The sequence below is a fragment of the Fulmarus glacialis genome, unplaced genomic scaffold (genome assembly GCF_000690835.1).
Source record: "Fulmarus glacialis isolate BGI_N327 unplaced genomic scaffold, ASM69083v1 scaffold43067, whole genome shotgun sequence".
In the NCBI taxonomy this organism is placed as follows: Eukaryota; Metazoa; Chordata; class Aves; order Procellariiformes; family Procellariidae; genus Fulmarus; species Fulmarus glacialis.
Window position 1 is genome coordinate 35,400 of NW_009223446.1, and position 18,186 is coordinate 53,585.

General features: G+C 38.4%; 1 protein-coding gene across 1 annotated transcript in view; it reads right to left on the reverse strand.

Annotated features, from left to right (window-relative positions):
* ANKFN1 (ankyrin-repeat and fibronectin type III domain containing 1) overlaps window positions 1-18,186 on the reverse strand; it is a gene marked incomplete at its 5' end in the record, with an annotated part of 59,482 nt that overhangs the window by 14,906 nt on the left and 26,390 nt on the right. The window contains 3 exon segments of the mRNA XM_009581798.1: window positions 3,612-3,719; window positions 7,514-7,604; window positions 9,129-9,226. Of these exon segments, the coding sequence (XP_009580093.1) occupies window positions 3,612-3,719; window positions 7,514-7,604; window positions 9,129-9,226 (297 nt within the window).

Here is an 18,186-nt window from a genome sequence, read left to right on the forward strand (position 1 = left end):
TCCCACTGAAATCCTAGTGGAGGGCATAAAAGGAGGTTTAGAGTTTTCACTAACTGTGTAACCTTATGAAAATACATCAAATAGCTGGAAACGTCCAGACAAATTCAAACTCAGTTTAAAGCTACACATTTTTAGCAGTGCAGACAACTGACACTGGGGTAATGTGCATGGAGACATAATTCCACACAGAAGTTAAAGGCATCAGTAGTGGCCAGACACCTCAATAGCTTGAGACCACGATAGATTCTGTATTACCTTACCTCAAGGTGGGATGTCTTTCAAAACAAAATTCTGTATCTCATGAAGAAGCTATTGGCATGACAGTTGTATTACTGGGTGGTAAATTTTGGATTACAAAGTCAGGCTCAACAGCTGAAATTGTAACTTCTTAAATTCCCTACCTGAACTTCTCAGTCTATGGCTTGGCTCTGAAGCCTGCCTTTGTATATTCTCACAAATAATTATAATCTAAACATTTTAAACACCCTTGGAATCAGAGATCCTTCTCTTTGTTAAATGCAATAAAACTATGTGCTCTGCTTGTGAATCAAATTACAATTAGAACATTTTTTTTTCACCTCTGATTTGTCCAGTAAAATACATTTCAACCAAATTTCAGAAAGAAAATATCTGGTAAGCATTTTACTGGAGTTGGGTTCCTTTCTTAATGAAGCATCACACAATTACGTAAGCCACTCAGAATTGTTTAGAAAGAATGATCTACAAGAAAAAAATACTTAAAAAATACATTTGAAGTGTTGCCAGGACATACAATTGTAGTAACTTAGTTATGATAGTCTGTAGCATGGTATTATGAAGACAAATGGATGACTCTTGTTTGTAATCATCAGGGTTTTCCAGAAGATTAAACATATGAAAGCAAAGCTTCCTAAGTAATTCCCTAGGAGATTTCATCATATCACAGAGCAGGTTCAAAAGCAACAGCTGATCTAATTCCAAAAGCTCTTAAACTCACTGTACATTCCAATGTATTCTTCCTGGTATTTTTGTAAGATTGTTTTCTTCAGCCCCTGAAACGCGAAGCATAGGGCAAAAGGCAGGCTGCAGTGCAAAGCCTGAATGAACAGACTTGGGCAGGAAATCTGCCTGGAATCTGGGCAATTTAACCCTCCCAGATCACACTGGAGCAATAGCACGCTGCCTTGCTCTTCTAGCTCCTCTCTATTCTGAGGCTTTTACCTATGTTATCCAAGTAATCTCAGACCTTTTAGATCGATCACCCTCTCAGTTTTTTCCACCTCACTTGCACTCCTCCTCCACTCTCCTTCAGCCAGCCTGAGCATCGTGAGTGTGATATCCCTCAGAGGAATCATTTAGTGAAATGCCAAGGTGCCAAGACCCCAGGTTTGAGTCCTGTCTCTGTCTTCACCTAGCTTTAATTCATGCAGAGCTTGATTCTGCTCTCATTTATAAACCACAGCAAATCAGTCGTTGTAAGCAGATTCAAGGATACTCTACAAACAATGTCCAGCTATTTACTGACATCTCTAAAACAAATGAGGAAGACAGAGGTTACAATATTAATGTATAATCAAAGAAGAGTGTGGTAAAGAGAAGCATGGTAAAGAATGGATAAATGGGTGGGCAGATCCTCAGCTTATGTATAACAGCATATCCATGCTGACTTCGATCCATGTCAGTCGAATCATGCTAATTTACATTAATTAAGGATCTAGCTCAGGCCTTTGTATTATATGAAGTGAAAGCCATTATTTGAGCTTTTCAGTCATATACAGTAGCTTATCTCAGATCCTTGATCAAACTCCTCAGATTTCACTGAGGTTGATAAATACCAGAATAAAATTTCAGAGTCAAAGATAAATACCAGAATCAAATTTCAGAGTCAAAGTCATGTAGTAATTCTTACTTTTTTCTGCAAACTCTTTGTCTTGATTCTTTACTAAATTACTGAAATACAAGGGATTGACATCAGTCATATATTTAAGGCAAGTTCCAAAGGCTGTCCTATTATGTTACAATCCTGATTTATCCAAAAACTACTACTGTGTAATGCTAGCATTACAAGCAATTATGATATTTTTATTTGGTTGGAGGCAAGGGTGTTGCTCAAGCTGACTCCACAGTGTAGTACTGCCACATGTAAGCTCCCAGATCCTCTTTCAGACATGCAAGAAAATGTTCTGAGATAAACAGATTTTCTGTATTGTTATTTATTATTTAAGGAAGAGGAATTAGGAAATCAACACAGAGTTGTCTGTGCTTTGCTTTGCGACTGGGGTTAATTTCTGGAACAGTGGAATTTTATAAGAACCAGGCATGGGTGTCAGATTCTCAAAGGGAGGGATTTTCTGCATGTTGTTTAAAACTGCTTCTGTTCTGGACTGGTATGTCAGTAAAACAATTTCTGCTAAGAATATTCTCAGATATTCCATCACTTATTCCCTGTTGACTAGGAAGGTGGCCTGAAAGACCCAAGATATCCACTAACTTCAGAAAGGAAGAACTGTACCATGGAAAAAAGACTTCTTTAATAGCATGAAAAAGCTATGTAAGAGATAGAATACATCATCTGTATTTTGAGTACCAAGACCACCTGCAAGTGATAATGCTTGTATGAATTTTAATTAGAGAAACAACATTTTCTTGCAATATCTCCTTTCCCTTTCCAAGCAACATAGCTGAATAGTTTAAGTTGCTATGGTTACAGTGGGTTGTGGCAGACTGTGGATCATCATGATAGTGACATATTTGCACGTAAAGAACAAAGGCCGCATCTTTCCATTTCAGCCAGATGATTTTAGCCCTAAGTATTTCTATGATTTTAAATCAATTGATGCAGCTTGACATAACAGTCATACTAGGTAAGAAAAATGAAAACTTCATGGTAGTTCAACTTTTCAGTTTAAAATAAGTTCCTTTGCAATGAAGCATTATTCCAGTTAGAAGTTTATTTTAAGAAAATAAATAGTACTTTTCAACAACCCGTATAGAACAGGAGTTTTTATATATGCTTTAAAAAGAATGCCAAGCTGTTGCCTTGGCTCTTGAGCTATTAAAGGCACAGGCTGTTTCTCATGAATGACGAGCAAAGAGCTGGCTGAGATTCGAACTCCTAGTTTTGATCCATTCTATTTGAAAATGTAGCAATCTTATCTTCCCACTGCATTGTGCAAGTATTTTTCATTATAGATTGGCATCACATCCACTAGAGTATTTAGTGTCTTCCATTTGGAGGCAGCCAAGTCCCCTCTTTTGATCCAAAACAGTTGTTAACTCTCCGAAGTATTTCTTTATATGAAAAAATAAAAGAGAGAGATCCTTGAAACGTTTTAGTGGAATCCTGCGTGAAACTGATTTGTAGGAAAAAACAAATCAATAGGTGTGTAGGGTACAGAGAGTACAAAGGGTGTGTCTGTGGTTGTGTGCATTCTAGCCTTCAGATGTTTTCATCCAACTAATTTCAAGGGTTAAGAGCAAGATAGTGCGCTAAAGTGATTCCAGATGGGCCAATATTAATATCTTTCTTTTCCTGATGAATGAGAAGGTATGACCTAGTTAGAAAACTGCTAAAATTACAGGCGCCACAGAGGCTTCAGCTGGTGCCCTACCACATAGATATTTATCCTTACCTCTGCAATTATAATGCTGATGAGTTGCTCGAACCTGCTGAAGGAGACGTTCCAGGGCCTCAGTGTGTCCCCTGTGCCGAGGTTCTCTTCCACTGCAGTCTTTCCAGTCTATTGAACAAAGGAAATAAACAGAAATGAAACACAAAGGAGCCGGAGAGGGTTTTAAAATATTTTCTTGCCTCTGGTACTTCTTGGCTTTAGACGAGTTTTACATCTGGGCACACAGGAAAAAATGGCAGTTGTTTTTAAGTCTTCTGTTGTTACTTGTACAGTAAGTTTCCTTTGTCTTGTGCCAATTAGGTAATTAATCATAATGATTATTAACAAAGAGCTCACAATCAGCTCCTAGAAGCTCCTGTAGTGACTGACTAGACAATGGCTATTTCTCTTCAGTACATAAATGGCCTCTGTTGCTGCACTGTCAGAGCTGCTCTCAGCTGCTGTACCATACTGACACTCTCCGTACCTCACGAAGATCACACTACTGCTCCTTCTGCGTTTTGTTGAGACACCAGGAGGCTAAATGACTCTTCTACAGTTATATAGGAAACCAATTGCAAAGCAGAGAATGAACATCTTCCTACATCCGGAGCTAGCTCCGTAGCCAGAGAAACATGCTCTGAGTAAAATCACTTCTGAAAATCTGCTCCCAGCAGAGGCCTGAGCAAACGCTGACAATTCCTGCCCTAGAGTCTACGGTCTGCTCAGCACTGCACTCGTGAGGCAAGAAGCTGCGGTTTCTGTCCCACATACCTTCAACCTACAAAAGACTTTGTTTTCACTCATTTGCTGCTAGCTACAATCTCAGTGTTGATTTTAAAAAACAGGCAATCTCATCACAAATAGGGGGATAAAATTCTGTGTATCAGAGAGGAGCTTTTTAATTCCAGACTTGACTATTTTCATACTTTCATTATAATGAGAAAAAAGTATTGCACCAGTTTCCTGACTCAAAGTAATGGTCGATCAAGGTATTAAGAGATCTGTCTGCAAGGGAGACATGCTTCCATCTTGCTGGCCATGTATATATTCACAGCCACCAACAAACAGTTTGCTCACTCACTAAATATACAGATCTAGTTTCCAGTGCAAGTTTGGAGTCAAGCATTCCTTCCAATAGGCTCACTATGCCAGGGATATAAATATGTATTTGCTGCCATTTAGTATAGCAGCTAGAGTAAGCCCCATGAAAGGGTGGAAAGAGACATTTGCTATCCTGATAGCCTGTGGGCAGTTGTAACAGCTGCAGAGTGGCTATGCTGCATGTTGTATGCTATTGCAGAGATCAAGTGCCAGCTGCATTTATAGCTCTGGGTGGGGACGTCAGTTCTTAGATCTACTGTGAGCAGCCAAGAGGAACCAACTGAAACTCACCAATCTCAAAGTGCTTTGGTGTCATCAAACTGGTAGAGTTTCGAACAACCTCATGATTTCTCTATCCCAGTGGTTTCCAAACTTTTTGAGCCTCCAGATTGCTGACTACCTTAAAAATGACACGGAAATCAGACCAGCTTCCCTCATTGTCCATCACTTACATGCTAATGAATAAGCCTAGGAATGTTACTATCTACTAAGATTTCACAGACCAGCTGCACAACATTGGCCACCACTTTCCAGGCTGCTCGTGTGTATGTGGGGGAAACAGGAGGACAGTGGCAAGCATTCACTGTCATGCTACATGGATGCATCTCCAAGGATGTCACTAACCTTTGATACTCTGGGATTGGAATGGATCAGGATTAAGCCCTGAAGCTTTCATTTCCTTTGCATATTCTTCTGTCTGCCGTTACAGGCAGCTTTGTAGAGTATTAATGTATTCACATTTAATTTTTAGCTTAGGGCCATATTTTGTTATGCAACACTGGTGTAATTTCAGGTTGCTGCCTTCTTGCCAAGCACAAATCTGCTAGTTTTCAAAACCAGTGGTGAAGGCAGTCATGTGGATAAAGAAGTTCTGCCCCCAGTAACTGCTGTGGTAAATAGCATCTTGTCTCTCAAGCTAAAATTCTGATGTTAGTATTACTTAATGGAAGAATTTACGTTTAGGCTGTGATGGTCTCACTTGCTATAAAGCTTAAGCATGCATCACTAAGGATACTTAATGAAAGTACCACATTCTTGCCAGCTATCTATATACAGTGAGCTGAGTCTGCCTAATGCTTCTGTGTTCATCAACAAAGAAAACATACATATATAGCCATGAAGGAACACTTCTCTTTGCCATAAACTCACAAAAAATCCCATATATATCAAGTGGTGCTCCTGCTCTCCTACAGGGAAATCCAAAAGACTCCTATCGTTACCTTGGCTGCCTTTCAGAGAAACACCCCCACAATGATTGTCCCAGGCACTTCATGGATGGTACCGCTCTCCCTGCTGGAAGCAGGGACTTCACTGAGTTCTGAGCAGCTGCACATGACAACATAGCCCTAATGGCAGCAAGTCTAGGACTTTCTGCTACTCTAAAGTCCAGAATCCCTGAGACACTAAACATGGGAAATGAACTTAATTCTTTGCATAGTTTTTGTGTTGACCCACTGAAATCTGCAGGAAAACTTCTCTTACATCCCAAAGCTTTGGAACTGGCACATATTGTCAGATTTCAGAAGGTTAATAACAGTGGACAAGAAATAGACAGGGAAGACAATGCAATATGTTCGAAGCAAAAGTTCATATCGTAAAAAGCTACAGTCTTAAATGCCACCTATCTTGCCAGGAAGATATTTAGCTGAATAACTAGCAGTTACTGTAAAAGAGTCTGTTTCTCAGCTGATGTAAATTTTTGGTTTGTGGGGCCAAATCCTGCATAGTTATACCTGGCTATAGTAAGGTAATTGCATGTCACTAAGTTATTTAAAACAACTCCATAGTAGTGAGTTATCCACGTAGCCAAGAGTAGAATTTTGTCCCACGATCGTAGCACATTTTTGTTCTCAAACAGAATATTTCTTTAGCCTAGTTCTGGTTTTATTCTGGGGTAAAAAAGAGTAAAATTGAAGCAAAATGGGACAGTGGTACCGCAAGAGCCTCATTTATCCAACCCTCTCCATTATGACTGAGAGTAGGTACAGCTTGCTTTATTTTCTCACATTAGCATGCAAGGTTATTAAATTCTTACATTAGCCTAATAAAAACAAGTGCTAATGCAATAAAATGAAAAGTCTCACTTTACTGCGTTAATCAATAGAAGGGAAACTGCAATATGCTGAGCCAGTTTGGCAGTGAACACTAAGTCTGGAAAAGCACCTAACAATACAATGTGATTACAACAGATTAAAAATTACAAATGAAAAATCGTAATCCTAATGGAGTCTGAGAAAACCTGTCATAGGTTTGAAAAGGAAGAAATGCTTTTGGACATGGCTGGAACATTTTAGTGCTTACGGACTAGATCCTATCAACGTGAGTGTCCACACTAGAGTATTTTACATACAGAATGCTCTAAGAATGATCCAGTGAATGGGATCTATAATGCTACAAAGCAGAATACAAAACTACATATGATACATATAAGTGTTTTGGTTCTAGCAGTGCAGATTCCGGTTTTAATCCATTCATGTACTGACAAATGAGGTTCCATATAGCAGAACTCTATTAAGAGAAATGAAGGTCAAAATATTCCTCATTTTTCTTAAGTGTTAGTGACTAGATGACAATGTTCTGTCAAAGGACTGGAAAATAATAAAAGATAAGGCAAATAAATATACATACATGATTACTTTGCTTATTTTTGGGGGTGGAAGGAGTTGAGTTTTATTTATTTATTTATTTATTTCCCAGATGACGAGGCAATTAAATCACGAACTCCAGAATATTTGTCTTTTTCTGTTCTTTGAAGAGGGAGAAATTCATACAAAGCAACATCACTAATCAAACTAGGAGGGTGGACAAACTCAACTTACTTGAAGGAGAAGCATATTCAGGAGTAGATTTGCGTGGAGGTCCCCATCCTCTCATGTTGTATGATGAAACATGGACATAATACCTCTGGCCCTGCAAATGGAAACAACTGGAGTCAAAACTGTCACTTGACTCGAAATCTTGGCTGTAATAACCGGAAAGCAGTCCCTCCCAAAGATGTTTTCTTTGGAAAACTTAAATAGCTTTCAGTGGCATCAACTGATGCACCATGACAGATTGAAACATAGCACAAAGATTTCAGGACAGGTGATTTGCTGAGGCTTAACAGAACACACCAATTCCAACTGACAAACCGCAATCTCTTCTATCAAAGCCGAACCCTGGGAACTTGGGAACTCTTACAATCAGACTTCAGGAATAGGGACTCCTCTTTTTCCTGATGTATTTAACAGAATCTCTCTACCAGCACAGCAATGGAAGAAGCTTCATTTGGCTGCCACTGAAATCAGTCAGACCTTTATCACTGATTTTGATGCATAAATCTAGCACTTCTGAAAGACTAACTTTTAATTTAAATATGTTATATACTTTGGAGAGTATGGACAAACACACTATAAGCACTGTTCTTACATGTGCCTATGGAAGTGACTGTGCAAGCTTGCTTGATTTTAACTTAAGAACAGTTACTCTGTTTTATTGTTAGAAAATGAGAAACAGAGTAAACGCATATTGTGGCTCAGCTCTCTGGAAGACAGTGTGCTTCAAATCAAAGATTTCTTCAGATAAAAGGCTAGAAAAAACCAATATTTTTTTCTATTCTATGTAGAGAGTTTTATATTGTGCCCATTGCTTACTCTTTAAAGTTAATTGTCTCATTCTGAGAGTCCATGTTTTGGGGCACTGGCCAAGGGTCACATGCATACCTCCCCCTACTATAACTTCGTAGGCCTGATTCAGTGTGCAGTGAATTCAGTGGAAAGGCTCCAGCTCAGTGGATGCTGAATTGGGCCCTTCTGATGATGTTTCCAGTGGAAATAGTTGTATTTTGAGCAAGCTTTATTTTCATCAAGTATTTTGTGAATCAAAATTTGCTTGCACAAATGGTCCTGAACAGTCTGTAGGAAAAAGACTTTCAGACACATGGTCAAAATTATTCTGCTTAAAAATCCATATGAATATTCATCAATTTTCTGCATTGCTGAACCAGTTCTTATCAGTGGAAAACATTTATACAAGAATAAATAACAAAAATGAAAATGATTGCCATCAACGTGTTGGTGTGTGTGTTCCTAGAAGAAGTAGAAGAGAACGAACTGTTATTTTAGCTATTGGTCTTCAGAGTCAGGATGAGATCTTTCATGAGCCTTTGATCTGCACTAAGACTATCCTGTGATCCAGAAAACAGCAGCTTTCACTCCAGTCTTTTCTGATCTCCCCTAAGCAGGACAACTTATAAAACAATTCATGCTGCCTGTCTATTCCTTTGTGACTTTTGGATTATGGATACCAGACATATTATGCTTCATGACTGGAACTTGTTGGTAGAAGAAAGGCACTCTACAGTTATTGCCAACAGGCATGGATGCAAATTATCAGTGTCTTTGTCACTGGGGCGGCAGGGGACATCAAGATCTACATCAGTCATTTGGCACTTACTGTTCTGAGACCCGTGATGGTGCACCTCAAAGACTGAAGATTATCCATAATTATTTCACCAACCAAAGGAGAAAAGTCTTCTGAACAACTCCATTCCACTAGGAAACAAATAGCAGGAGAAAATCAAATCAGATACCAGTCCAAGCAAAGAAATCAAAGTACTTGAATCACTCACAGGTTAACTTTTCTCCTAGCAGTTTCCCCTTCCATGTGGATACTAAAAGTCACGTTTAACAATAGTGTTTAGCAAAACTTCACAAAATAATTAAATTATATCTCTGTGTATGAGAGAGAAAAGCAAAATATTGCTCAAAAGCTTTTCAGGAAAGAATGCTTAAAAATACACTGCAATACAAATTACATTCAGTCAACATTTGCTCTCATTTAAACAATTTCCTTTTACAGAAAGAGAAGTAGTGGAAAAGAGTAGGTAGAGGATTTGGACCGGCTAATGCCATTTGGCAGTTTATACATCGAAACCAACAAAAAGTACTGTTTTGCAATTGGATCTGCATAGGTAGGCATGGGCAAAGAGTCCTTTTGGCTCCACAGGTCCACAAAACTCTCATCACCTAGCCTTGGCTAATTTGTATAGAAATATGCTCCTTGGATTAGATCCGGCACTCACTAGAGTCTCTTCATTGGTTTCAGTGGGTTCTGGCTCTCTTGTCCAAGCCTGATGTTGCTGTGGTCACTGAAATTACAGAGCTCCACAAGGACCTATTAAGTTGTATCCATTTTTGAAATTAATAAGTGGCGCTAGGCTGACACATCCCTCCCAACCCATCCTGCAGCCTAAATTACAATGGGTACCTTCACCAAAGTGCTCCCATCAACTTGTACAGACGACACATATTCCTGCTTAAGGGGTTATGAAATTAGTAGTCCTGCTGTCAGTACTCTTCCTCAGTACTTGCAAAAATGAATGTGCACGTAAAATAGTATTACTTTTCATGGTCTGAAAAGCTACTAGATGATTTCAAAAAAAGAATATATGCAAGTGGGGAACTGATGGCTGCAGGTAGGAAAACAGCCTCTTTATCTTAAATGATATTTTATTAATGACAGGTACCATGATTAGAGTTAAGGTTAATCCCGGAGTCATACCTCTGGGATTTAGTAGTTTGTACTTCAGACTCAAACTTCCAGAAAAACCTATCAAAAACATAGTGAAATTAATCTCTCAAATTATTCTACTGTAGACATGGGAAAACCCATCGATTTTCTGGATTTACACCAAAGTAGAGAATTCAACCCAAAGCTTTCCCTTTAAGAGTCACAAAATTGTTTATAGATACTTTATTTGCACATTTATTAGTATTGGAGTCAATAATTTAGATTAGATCAGAGGGTATAGGCATTTTAATTTCAGCATGTGGAATTTTCATCTTCTGGCTGCGTCATACTGGTATTTTCATGTTAAAAGAAAAAGGCTTCACAGAATTTTTTGCATAGCATATACAACATTTACCTGCCAACACATTTTTCTAAAATAGCCAAGTATCAATAGCAATAGATTTTTCCTTTCTCTCCTAATTGTTCCTTTTCTGTGATTGCAGTTTGTGAATGCACAGCATGTTCTGCAACATTTTTGTATTTGCTGCAATGAAAAGAACATTGGTTTTGTCTATTGTCTTTGAACTTTTTCAGTGTATATTTTTCTAGTTTTCCATGGGTTTTAAATACCTAATTACTGCCACCTTTAGTGGAAGCTATCTCTGTACATTAGTATGAAAATGTAGAGACTGTTACGGTACCATATTGTAGGTTTTTGTTGACAACTTAATTATAGGAATACTTATAAGTACCATTGAACTTGATGGCCTGTCAGAGTTTCCATTGTAAACCATGATTTTCAGGGTTTATAACTCCACTGTATTAAATAATTGAGGACATTGTATACATGCTGCGAACTTAGACATGTTGTCTGTTTTCCAGAAGTATAAACTGGAGAAACCCTGTTCGAACTGCTGAACATGATATCAACAGGCTTGCAGTCCTTTCAGATACCATTTTTGTTTTCAAAGATTAATGTAAAGCAAGATAGTGTCACTCAAGACAGATTCTGCCTACAAATCCTGTCTTCATTGAAATCCCCAGGCATGACTGCGTGTGCTTTGCGGGGGGCTGGTAAGGCTGCACTTTAGGCAGCACAAAACAGAAGCCAAGGGTGAAATAAGCAGCTTTAAGCTGCTTTTGAGCTTCCCAAATTTTTAGCTGTTCTATGGGCTGGAGACTGCCCAAATGTAAACTGGTAGTTCAAGAGGCATATTTAAATTTGGGTACCTTACACAAATAAACATTGCAGCCCTATTCTTGATGTGGGTCTCGTTCTCAACCCTTCCACTTGTATTCCGGCATTTAGAAAAGTGCTCCTAATATTTAGAGATCCTAACACACTGCCTGAAGAGGAATTAACTGCCTTAATCTAAGCAGGATTGCAACCCTATATGTTTGCAAGCATATGTACAGCAGGAACATCATGATACTAGTATTCTGACTAGCAACAGCATGGCAGTTCTTAGAAATAATCAAGGACCATTGAGTTCAGAGAAAGAAGCTGAGTTACCAAGGGGAGAAAAGGCGGACATTGCCTTTAAAGCTGTCTCAGGAACAGCTGAGGAAGTGGGTTTTGAAATAATAAATCACAGCTTTGCTCTGATGTTCTAGGGCAAACTGTTGCCCCAACTCATGTTGTTAGTGAAACCCCATGTGCAGGGCAAACGCCCTCATCCACTTGCTGGCTGACACAGTGATCTCCCAGTCCCTTGAAGGACAACTACTCGCTAGGGAGAGCGACCGAGTTTGCTAGTCCTTTCACGAGGTACTGAGGAGAGCTGTGTACCCCTCTGACCCCCTCAACCAGCCGAGTCTTCACTGGCTTCTAGGCTGAGGCTCAGCTGTTCTTCTCATTATACAGCCAAGTAATGCCAGCATTTTGCCCTTACTTTTTTAGCTTACCCTGTGATGGCTGAGACCCATGAAATTGAAAACACAGGAATATGATATTAGCTTGTGGATCAGGTTATGGTTATCATTATGATTGAGAACCCCCCCTTTTAAAGGATATTTACCTAGAAAAATGATGTATACAAAGTTACTCAAAATTCAATTTTCAAATATATATATTTTAAAACCTCATGTTTGGAAAAAACCCTGCCCCCCAGTTTCAATAAAAATTTCCATAACTGAAAAAAAAATATTTTTTGAACAGCTATGTTGGAATAGTGCCTTCTTTTTCCCCTTGTTTCAAAGTACTGCTGAAAACATATCAACAGGATACACTGAAGCATTGCTATTTTTGACAGAATGTCATTCTCTGACTCATGATATCTGTCATAGAGAAACTAATTACAAATTTTAGAATTTTTTGCTTACTTTTGATTTTAACAAACTTTTTTTCCCCATTATTTTACTGATTCAAGTGAGAAGAGAATGACATGACACAGTTTTAAAGAAATTCAAATCAACTTAACTCATTTATCACTTAAATTTGTATCTTCTGTTATACATTGCCAGATTTCAGCTTTCTACCATAATGGTCGTCTAAAAATAATACATAATATTCTACTATACTCAATCATTGGGTTTTAAACCGAACACTAGTGTCCCTGTTTTATAGATGGGAAAAACAAGGCAAGGAGAGGTAGAGCATTTTGTTCACTCAGCAGGCCCCAAAACAACAAGGGACAAGCTCCTATGATCTATATTACATTTATTAGGCCAGTGTTGCTCACACTTTTTGGCTATGTGGGATATATATAGCTCTTTCTGGTACCAATAGAAAGCTACACAGCCATGGTCTTACCCCTGTGATTAACCTGGCTCTAAAAATTATGTAACTTTGTGCATGAGCAACCCATCATGAAGATTTTGCTAAATCTTTGCCTACTTTCTGAGAGAGAGTGCTGGGAGAGACTGCTCTGGTAGTAAACAAAAAATATCAACCATTTGTGTAACTATAAAGTACTTGGGACTTTAAGAAAGAACAAAAGGCTAGCTAACCTCAGCACTTTAAAAGTTGAATATAAAAATGCTCAAGTGTAAAAACCTGAAGATGAAGAGGGTCCTTTATAAGAGCCCAGGAACAGGAGCTGGTCTTGTAGACTGTACCACTGTGCTGTAAAGGACTTGAAAGCTGTTGGGTGAATTAAGGATGGAGCATGTTCCAGTCCTGTTCTGAACACCCCAAAGGGCTGCTTTGTCGTGAACGCTGAATGTCTTTGCTGTTGCGGCTTTCCATCTGACACTTCACGTTATGTCAGAGCAGGGTTTTTTTGTGTGTTTAATATATTGGTGACTATGTGTTTTAATGAAGGTGCCCTGTATTCCAGAGCTAGCAAATGCACGATGTGTTGCTGCGGTCGCCAAGATAAGTAGTAATTTTTAAATAAACAGCAGTATAAACAGTTACATAAAACTCATGTAAATTGCTGGCACATAATTTTAGACTGGCTTAAGTTATGTAACTTACTTGTGGCCAAGTTTTTTTTTTTTTAATACTCAATTCATGCACTTTAAAATAAAGGGAGAAGTTTATTTTCACCTGTTTCTTTTCTACTCGCTATCTTTCTGTTATACTGAGCATGCCTTAAACAGCTTATCAGAGAGATTGACAGTCAGACAAGAGACAAAGTGAAGGCACAAAACACCTCCTGACCCTATTGTAGATTCATTCAGGAAAGCACCTTCTCCTGAGTCAAGTAAATAGCCTGAGCCACAGTAGAATTTGTCACTTCTCTTGGCATTTGTTTTTGCTTGCATTTAAATTACTCACTGAATTGCTGAGTAGATTAATTAGACCGAGGGGCATGAGTTCTGTTGCTAAGTTGATGGGGTCTACAGAATAGAGTACTGAGCTGGGATTCTGGGTTTTATTCTTGCATTTGCTACTGACTTGCTGTGTGATCTTGGGCAAAGCATTATGCCACTATGGCTTTTAACCCAGACTTAAGCAGCAAAGATTCTCTCTCCTTCCCTTCCTCCCCATGTCCAGGGCCTAGGCTTAAGGACACTGTGATCTTAGCTTGTGTTTCCAAGGGCCTCCAAACAAATAATTGCATTGTTCAATAGCTTCCTTTGAAATGTAAAACTGAAAGAGAGCACTAACACCAGAAACTACTTCACACCATCTTTTTCTGCCTGCTGATCTTAACAAAATAATTTTAATAATTTACACTCACGATGTCTTAGCAGCTTGATTTAAGGATATTGAACATTGCCATTCATGTGAATAAAATCAGGATGAAAGTACTTAAACAAATATTTAGAAGCATCACACAAGTGAAGAGAATTGAACACTAGTGAAAAGCAGGAATCGGTTTTTTTGATGTAGACAGCACCACCAGCTCAGATGGAGAACATTCTTTGCAGTATTTGGTCAGCTCCTCCTAGCTGCCTTGCACTGTTCTTTCCAGCCTGAATTAAGAAAGGAACCCAATTTTTGCAGATTTGGGTTCAGGTTCTGTTCATGCCTCTCATGTTTGGAAATTCTCCAAAGAATGATAGGAGAAAGACAAGTCATACCAGCTGTAGGGAATACTTACAGAGATCCCAGCATAGCGCTTCCATTACAAAAAACCAAATGTTTGGCATTGAGGAGTTTGTATTTGTTCCCATGGATTTGTTTTTTTGCGTGAAGGGTATAATCCATCCATAAATGCACATTAACTTAGAACGTCTGGAATTGGTTGCATTCTGCTCAATAAGAGTGTAGACAGGGACAATATAATACGAGCCACAGCATTTACAAAAGGGACAGGTGAACTTTTCATTTGTTTGTTTGTTTAGGGACTCTAACTGGGATTTACTACAATGCCTAAGGGACTTAGGCATATTGCTGTGCAAACACAGAAGTTAAAACAGCGTAGTCATGGTCTGGGACTAGGATATCTAGGTACTACTTAAATTAAAACCTGAGCTCCTAATTGCTTTAAATACTAGTGTTCATTATTTTGGATCTTATCTATTATTTCAGTTATTTCTGTAAACTTATTGAAAGCTCTTTGTACTGGGTCAGTAGAAACATCAATAAGGCTGAAGAGGAATGAAAAAGATGCAAACAAACAGCACTGTGTCCACCTGAAGTAAATAAAGCACTGCTGTGTTTTAGTGTGAAAGAGCTACGTTCAGAGATTTAAGGGCCTCTCATCAGAACAACAGTCAGAACAGTACCAAGAAGAGTACCAAGAAGAGCATTCCTAGACAATTCCTAGAGAGCACATCCTCATTTGAAACTTCCATGGCTATAAATCTTCATGATACTTGTTTCAGAGAATTTTTTAATAATCAAATATTTTATTTGCAGTAAAGCTTCTTCCCAGACAGCTGTGGGCTCCTTTACGTTTTACGCCTGCTAATAATAACCTTAATGATGTTAAATAACCTTTCTTGTGGCCCTGTTTCTGGATATTCCTTTGACCAAGGCCAGAATACTCTATTTTACGTCTTGATGTTTATGGGAAGCATTAAGACAGCAGGCTGGGTGCCAAAGACACATCTTTGCTTGATCATGGTTTCACTAGTTCATCTTATAGCAAATCTATGTTATATAAATGATTTATAAGATACTATTTTTATTGCATTGTAATAAAATTCTCACCAACAGAAAATAAAAAAATTATTGACTGGTTTTTCTCAAGTATTTAATTAGTGTTTTCTAAGTACTAAAAATTCTTTATCTGTTTGTAATAAGGTCAGCTATTCCAGTACAAGAAGGAACTTTTTTCCCTTCTGTTAGTGAAAATGACATTTCTTACTAACATTTTATAAATAACTAAGAAAATGTGCCATGTGGGTGCATATTGGCTTCCAATGTGGGCCAGTGGTTAAAAAGTTACAATGGATTATAATAACAGCTAAGATTTGTGTCTCAGCCCTGCAATGACAAACATATCCCGCTCTGGCTGTGGAAGGAAAAGTGGGAGAAATACGTGTTAGAATTGTGAAAAGAGCTTGGAGAATAAATGGGGTTCTTATGCAAAGGCTTCACATTCTAGAAAGGTATAACAGGCTTGGCTCTGATTCTGTGAATTTCCACTCCCAGTGGGTACATTTTACTCGTGTAATCTGTGTAACCAAAGCCAGTGGGGAAGCTTATGAACGTAAGGACTACTCATTTGTGTGAAGCACGCATGGGTTAGGCTCAGCTTCTTCCCAAAACATAATACATTAAAATGTAATTAATAATGAGCAGTAGGGAAAATGCAAACAAAAAAGTAACCTATCACAATGTACGAGACAAAGCAGAACACTGCACAGCACTGTTAACAAAGAAAGTAAATACACAAACGCTAATTCAAGTAATCTGTTTAATGGGATTCCACTGCTTTTCCTCTGGTTCTCCTGTAATATATTTTTAAAGAGGGACTTAGCTGCATAGGTTTTAATTAATTATATTTAAGGCTTTTATTTCTTTATAAACTAATCCCTACAGTAACTTAAAGAGCTTTTACCTTTCCTTAGCACTGCAGCCAGGTGTTGCAGGCAAAACAGTCTTGATTTGGGGAATTTTTACTTAATTTAATTTATTGCCAATTAACACAAACTTCTAATCACTCATTCAGAGTGAGAAGAAAGAAAACATAAACAATTAAACAAACATTTAAGTGAACACCTTTCCACCACCTTTCCCAGGCTCAACTTAAGCCAAAAACCTATCCTGCCCCTTTCCTACTGTCAACTTCCCTTGTCTCCACCGTGGGGTTACACTCAGCGATAGGGTATTCCATCGCATTTAGAGCTAGTTGTGCCAGTTGTGACCAGCACCCAGCATCTTCTGACCTCCTCCCACACCTGTGGCCCCTGGCTACTGAAACCTGCCATATATGCCCAACACAGTACTCAGGCGTGAGCTAAGTGGGTGCTCATGCGTGGACTCATTGGGTGCTCAGACATGAGTTAATAGGGCGCTCATGTGTGAACCAGCTGGGCGTTCATTAGTAAATTAAATGGGTGCTCATGCATGAACTGATTGGGCGCTCATGCATAAATTGATTGGGTGTTCACGCGTGAACTAATTGGGCGCTCATGCATGAAAACAGTAAACCCTGCAATTTATGCTCAATGCATGAGGTAAGAGCTTGAAGCGGATCCAAAGGCCCGATTCCAAATTTACATTCATTTATCAGTTCTGTGGGTCAGATCTAATTACTAGAACAGTATTGGGTTTTGGTTGGAGAGGCAAACTAACTATGTTTTACATTCTTTATGCTTGTAAATGGTCCAGAAAAGTCCATGATGGACCAGAGAAGACTTCAGACAAAGTGGTGAGCAGGGACACTTTGCCACAATTCCTTTGAAGACATTCTGGTTTTGTTTAAGTCTCCAGCAAGGAAGTATTCCCAAACCTATGAATCAAAAGATCTGCTAAATCAGGAACCTCCTTCAAGAGAGAAACTGAAGGTCTTGAGTTCCAGTCCTGCCACTGACTTTAAGAAATTCACCTTTTCTATGCAATACCTATGAACTGGAAGCTATAGCACTTAGCCACATGCAAATAATTTTTAAAAATACTTATTAATTTTGGTAAGTCAGAGCAAATGTAAAAGGTAAAAGCAATGTCTAAAAGTCAGCAACATCATGATATGAGCCTTTTTTCTTAGACACCAAAGGCAGACAAAACCAGAGCCTATATGTCTGGATTTTCTTATAGCCATTCATCTTGAGCTGCTGTTCAAAATCCTTATAAAACACAAAGCAGGAGGAAAGAATGATTGAATTGAGTAACTGGTGTCTGATCAACTACATTAGTTAATTACACCATCACTTAATACGTGATTCATGTTCAAAGGTGGTTTTAAATACATAGCTAACTTAAAAAATAGAAGTTCTTAAATTTTATGTTAAGTCCAACACATACTACAGACATTGACAGAAGCTAGAAATAGAAAGGTTTGTTTTAACATTTATACATTTCTGTACTTGCTAGGCATAAAAATAGAAGTCAAATTGCACGGTCCTGTTAGCTACCAAAATGTAATGTGCAAATAAAGTGCCCGGGAGACCTAATAAAATGCCATAAATGAACTACTGTAAAAAATATCAGACCACACCTATT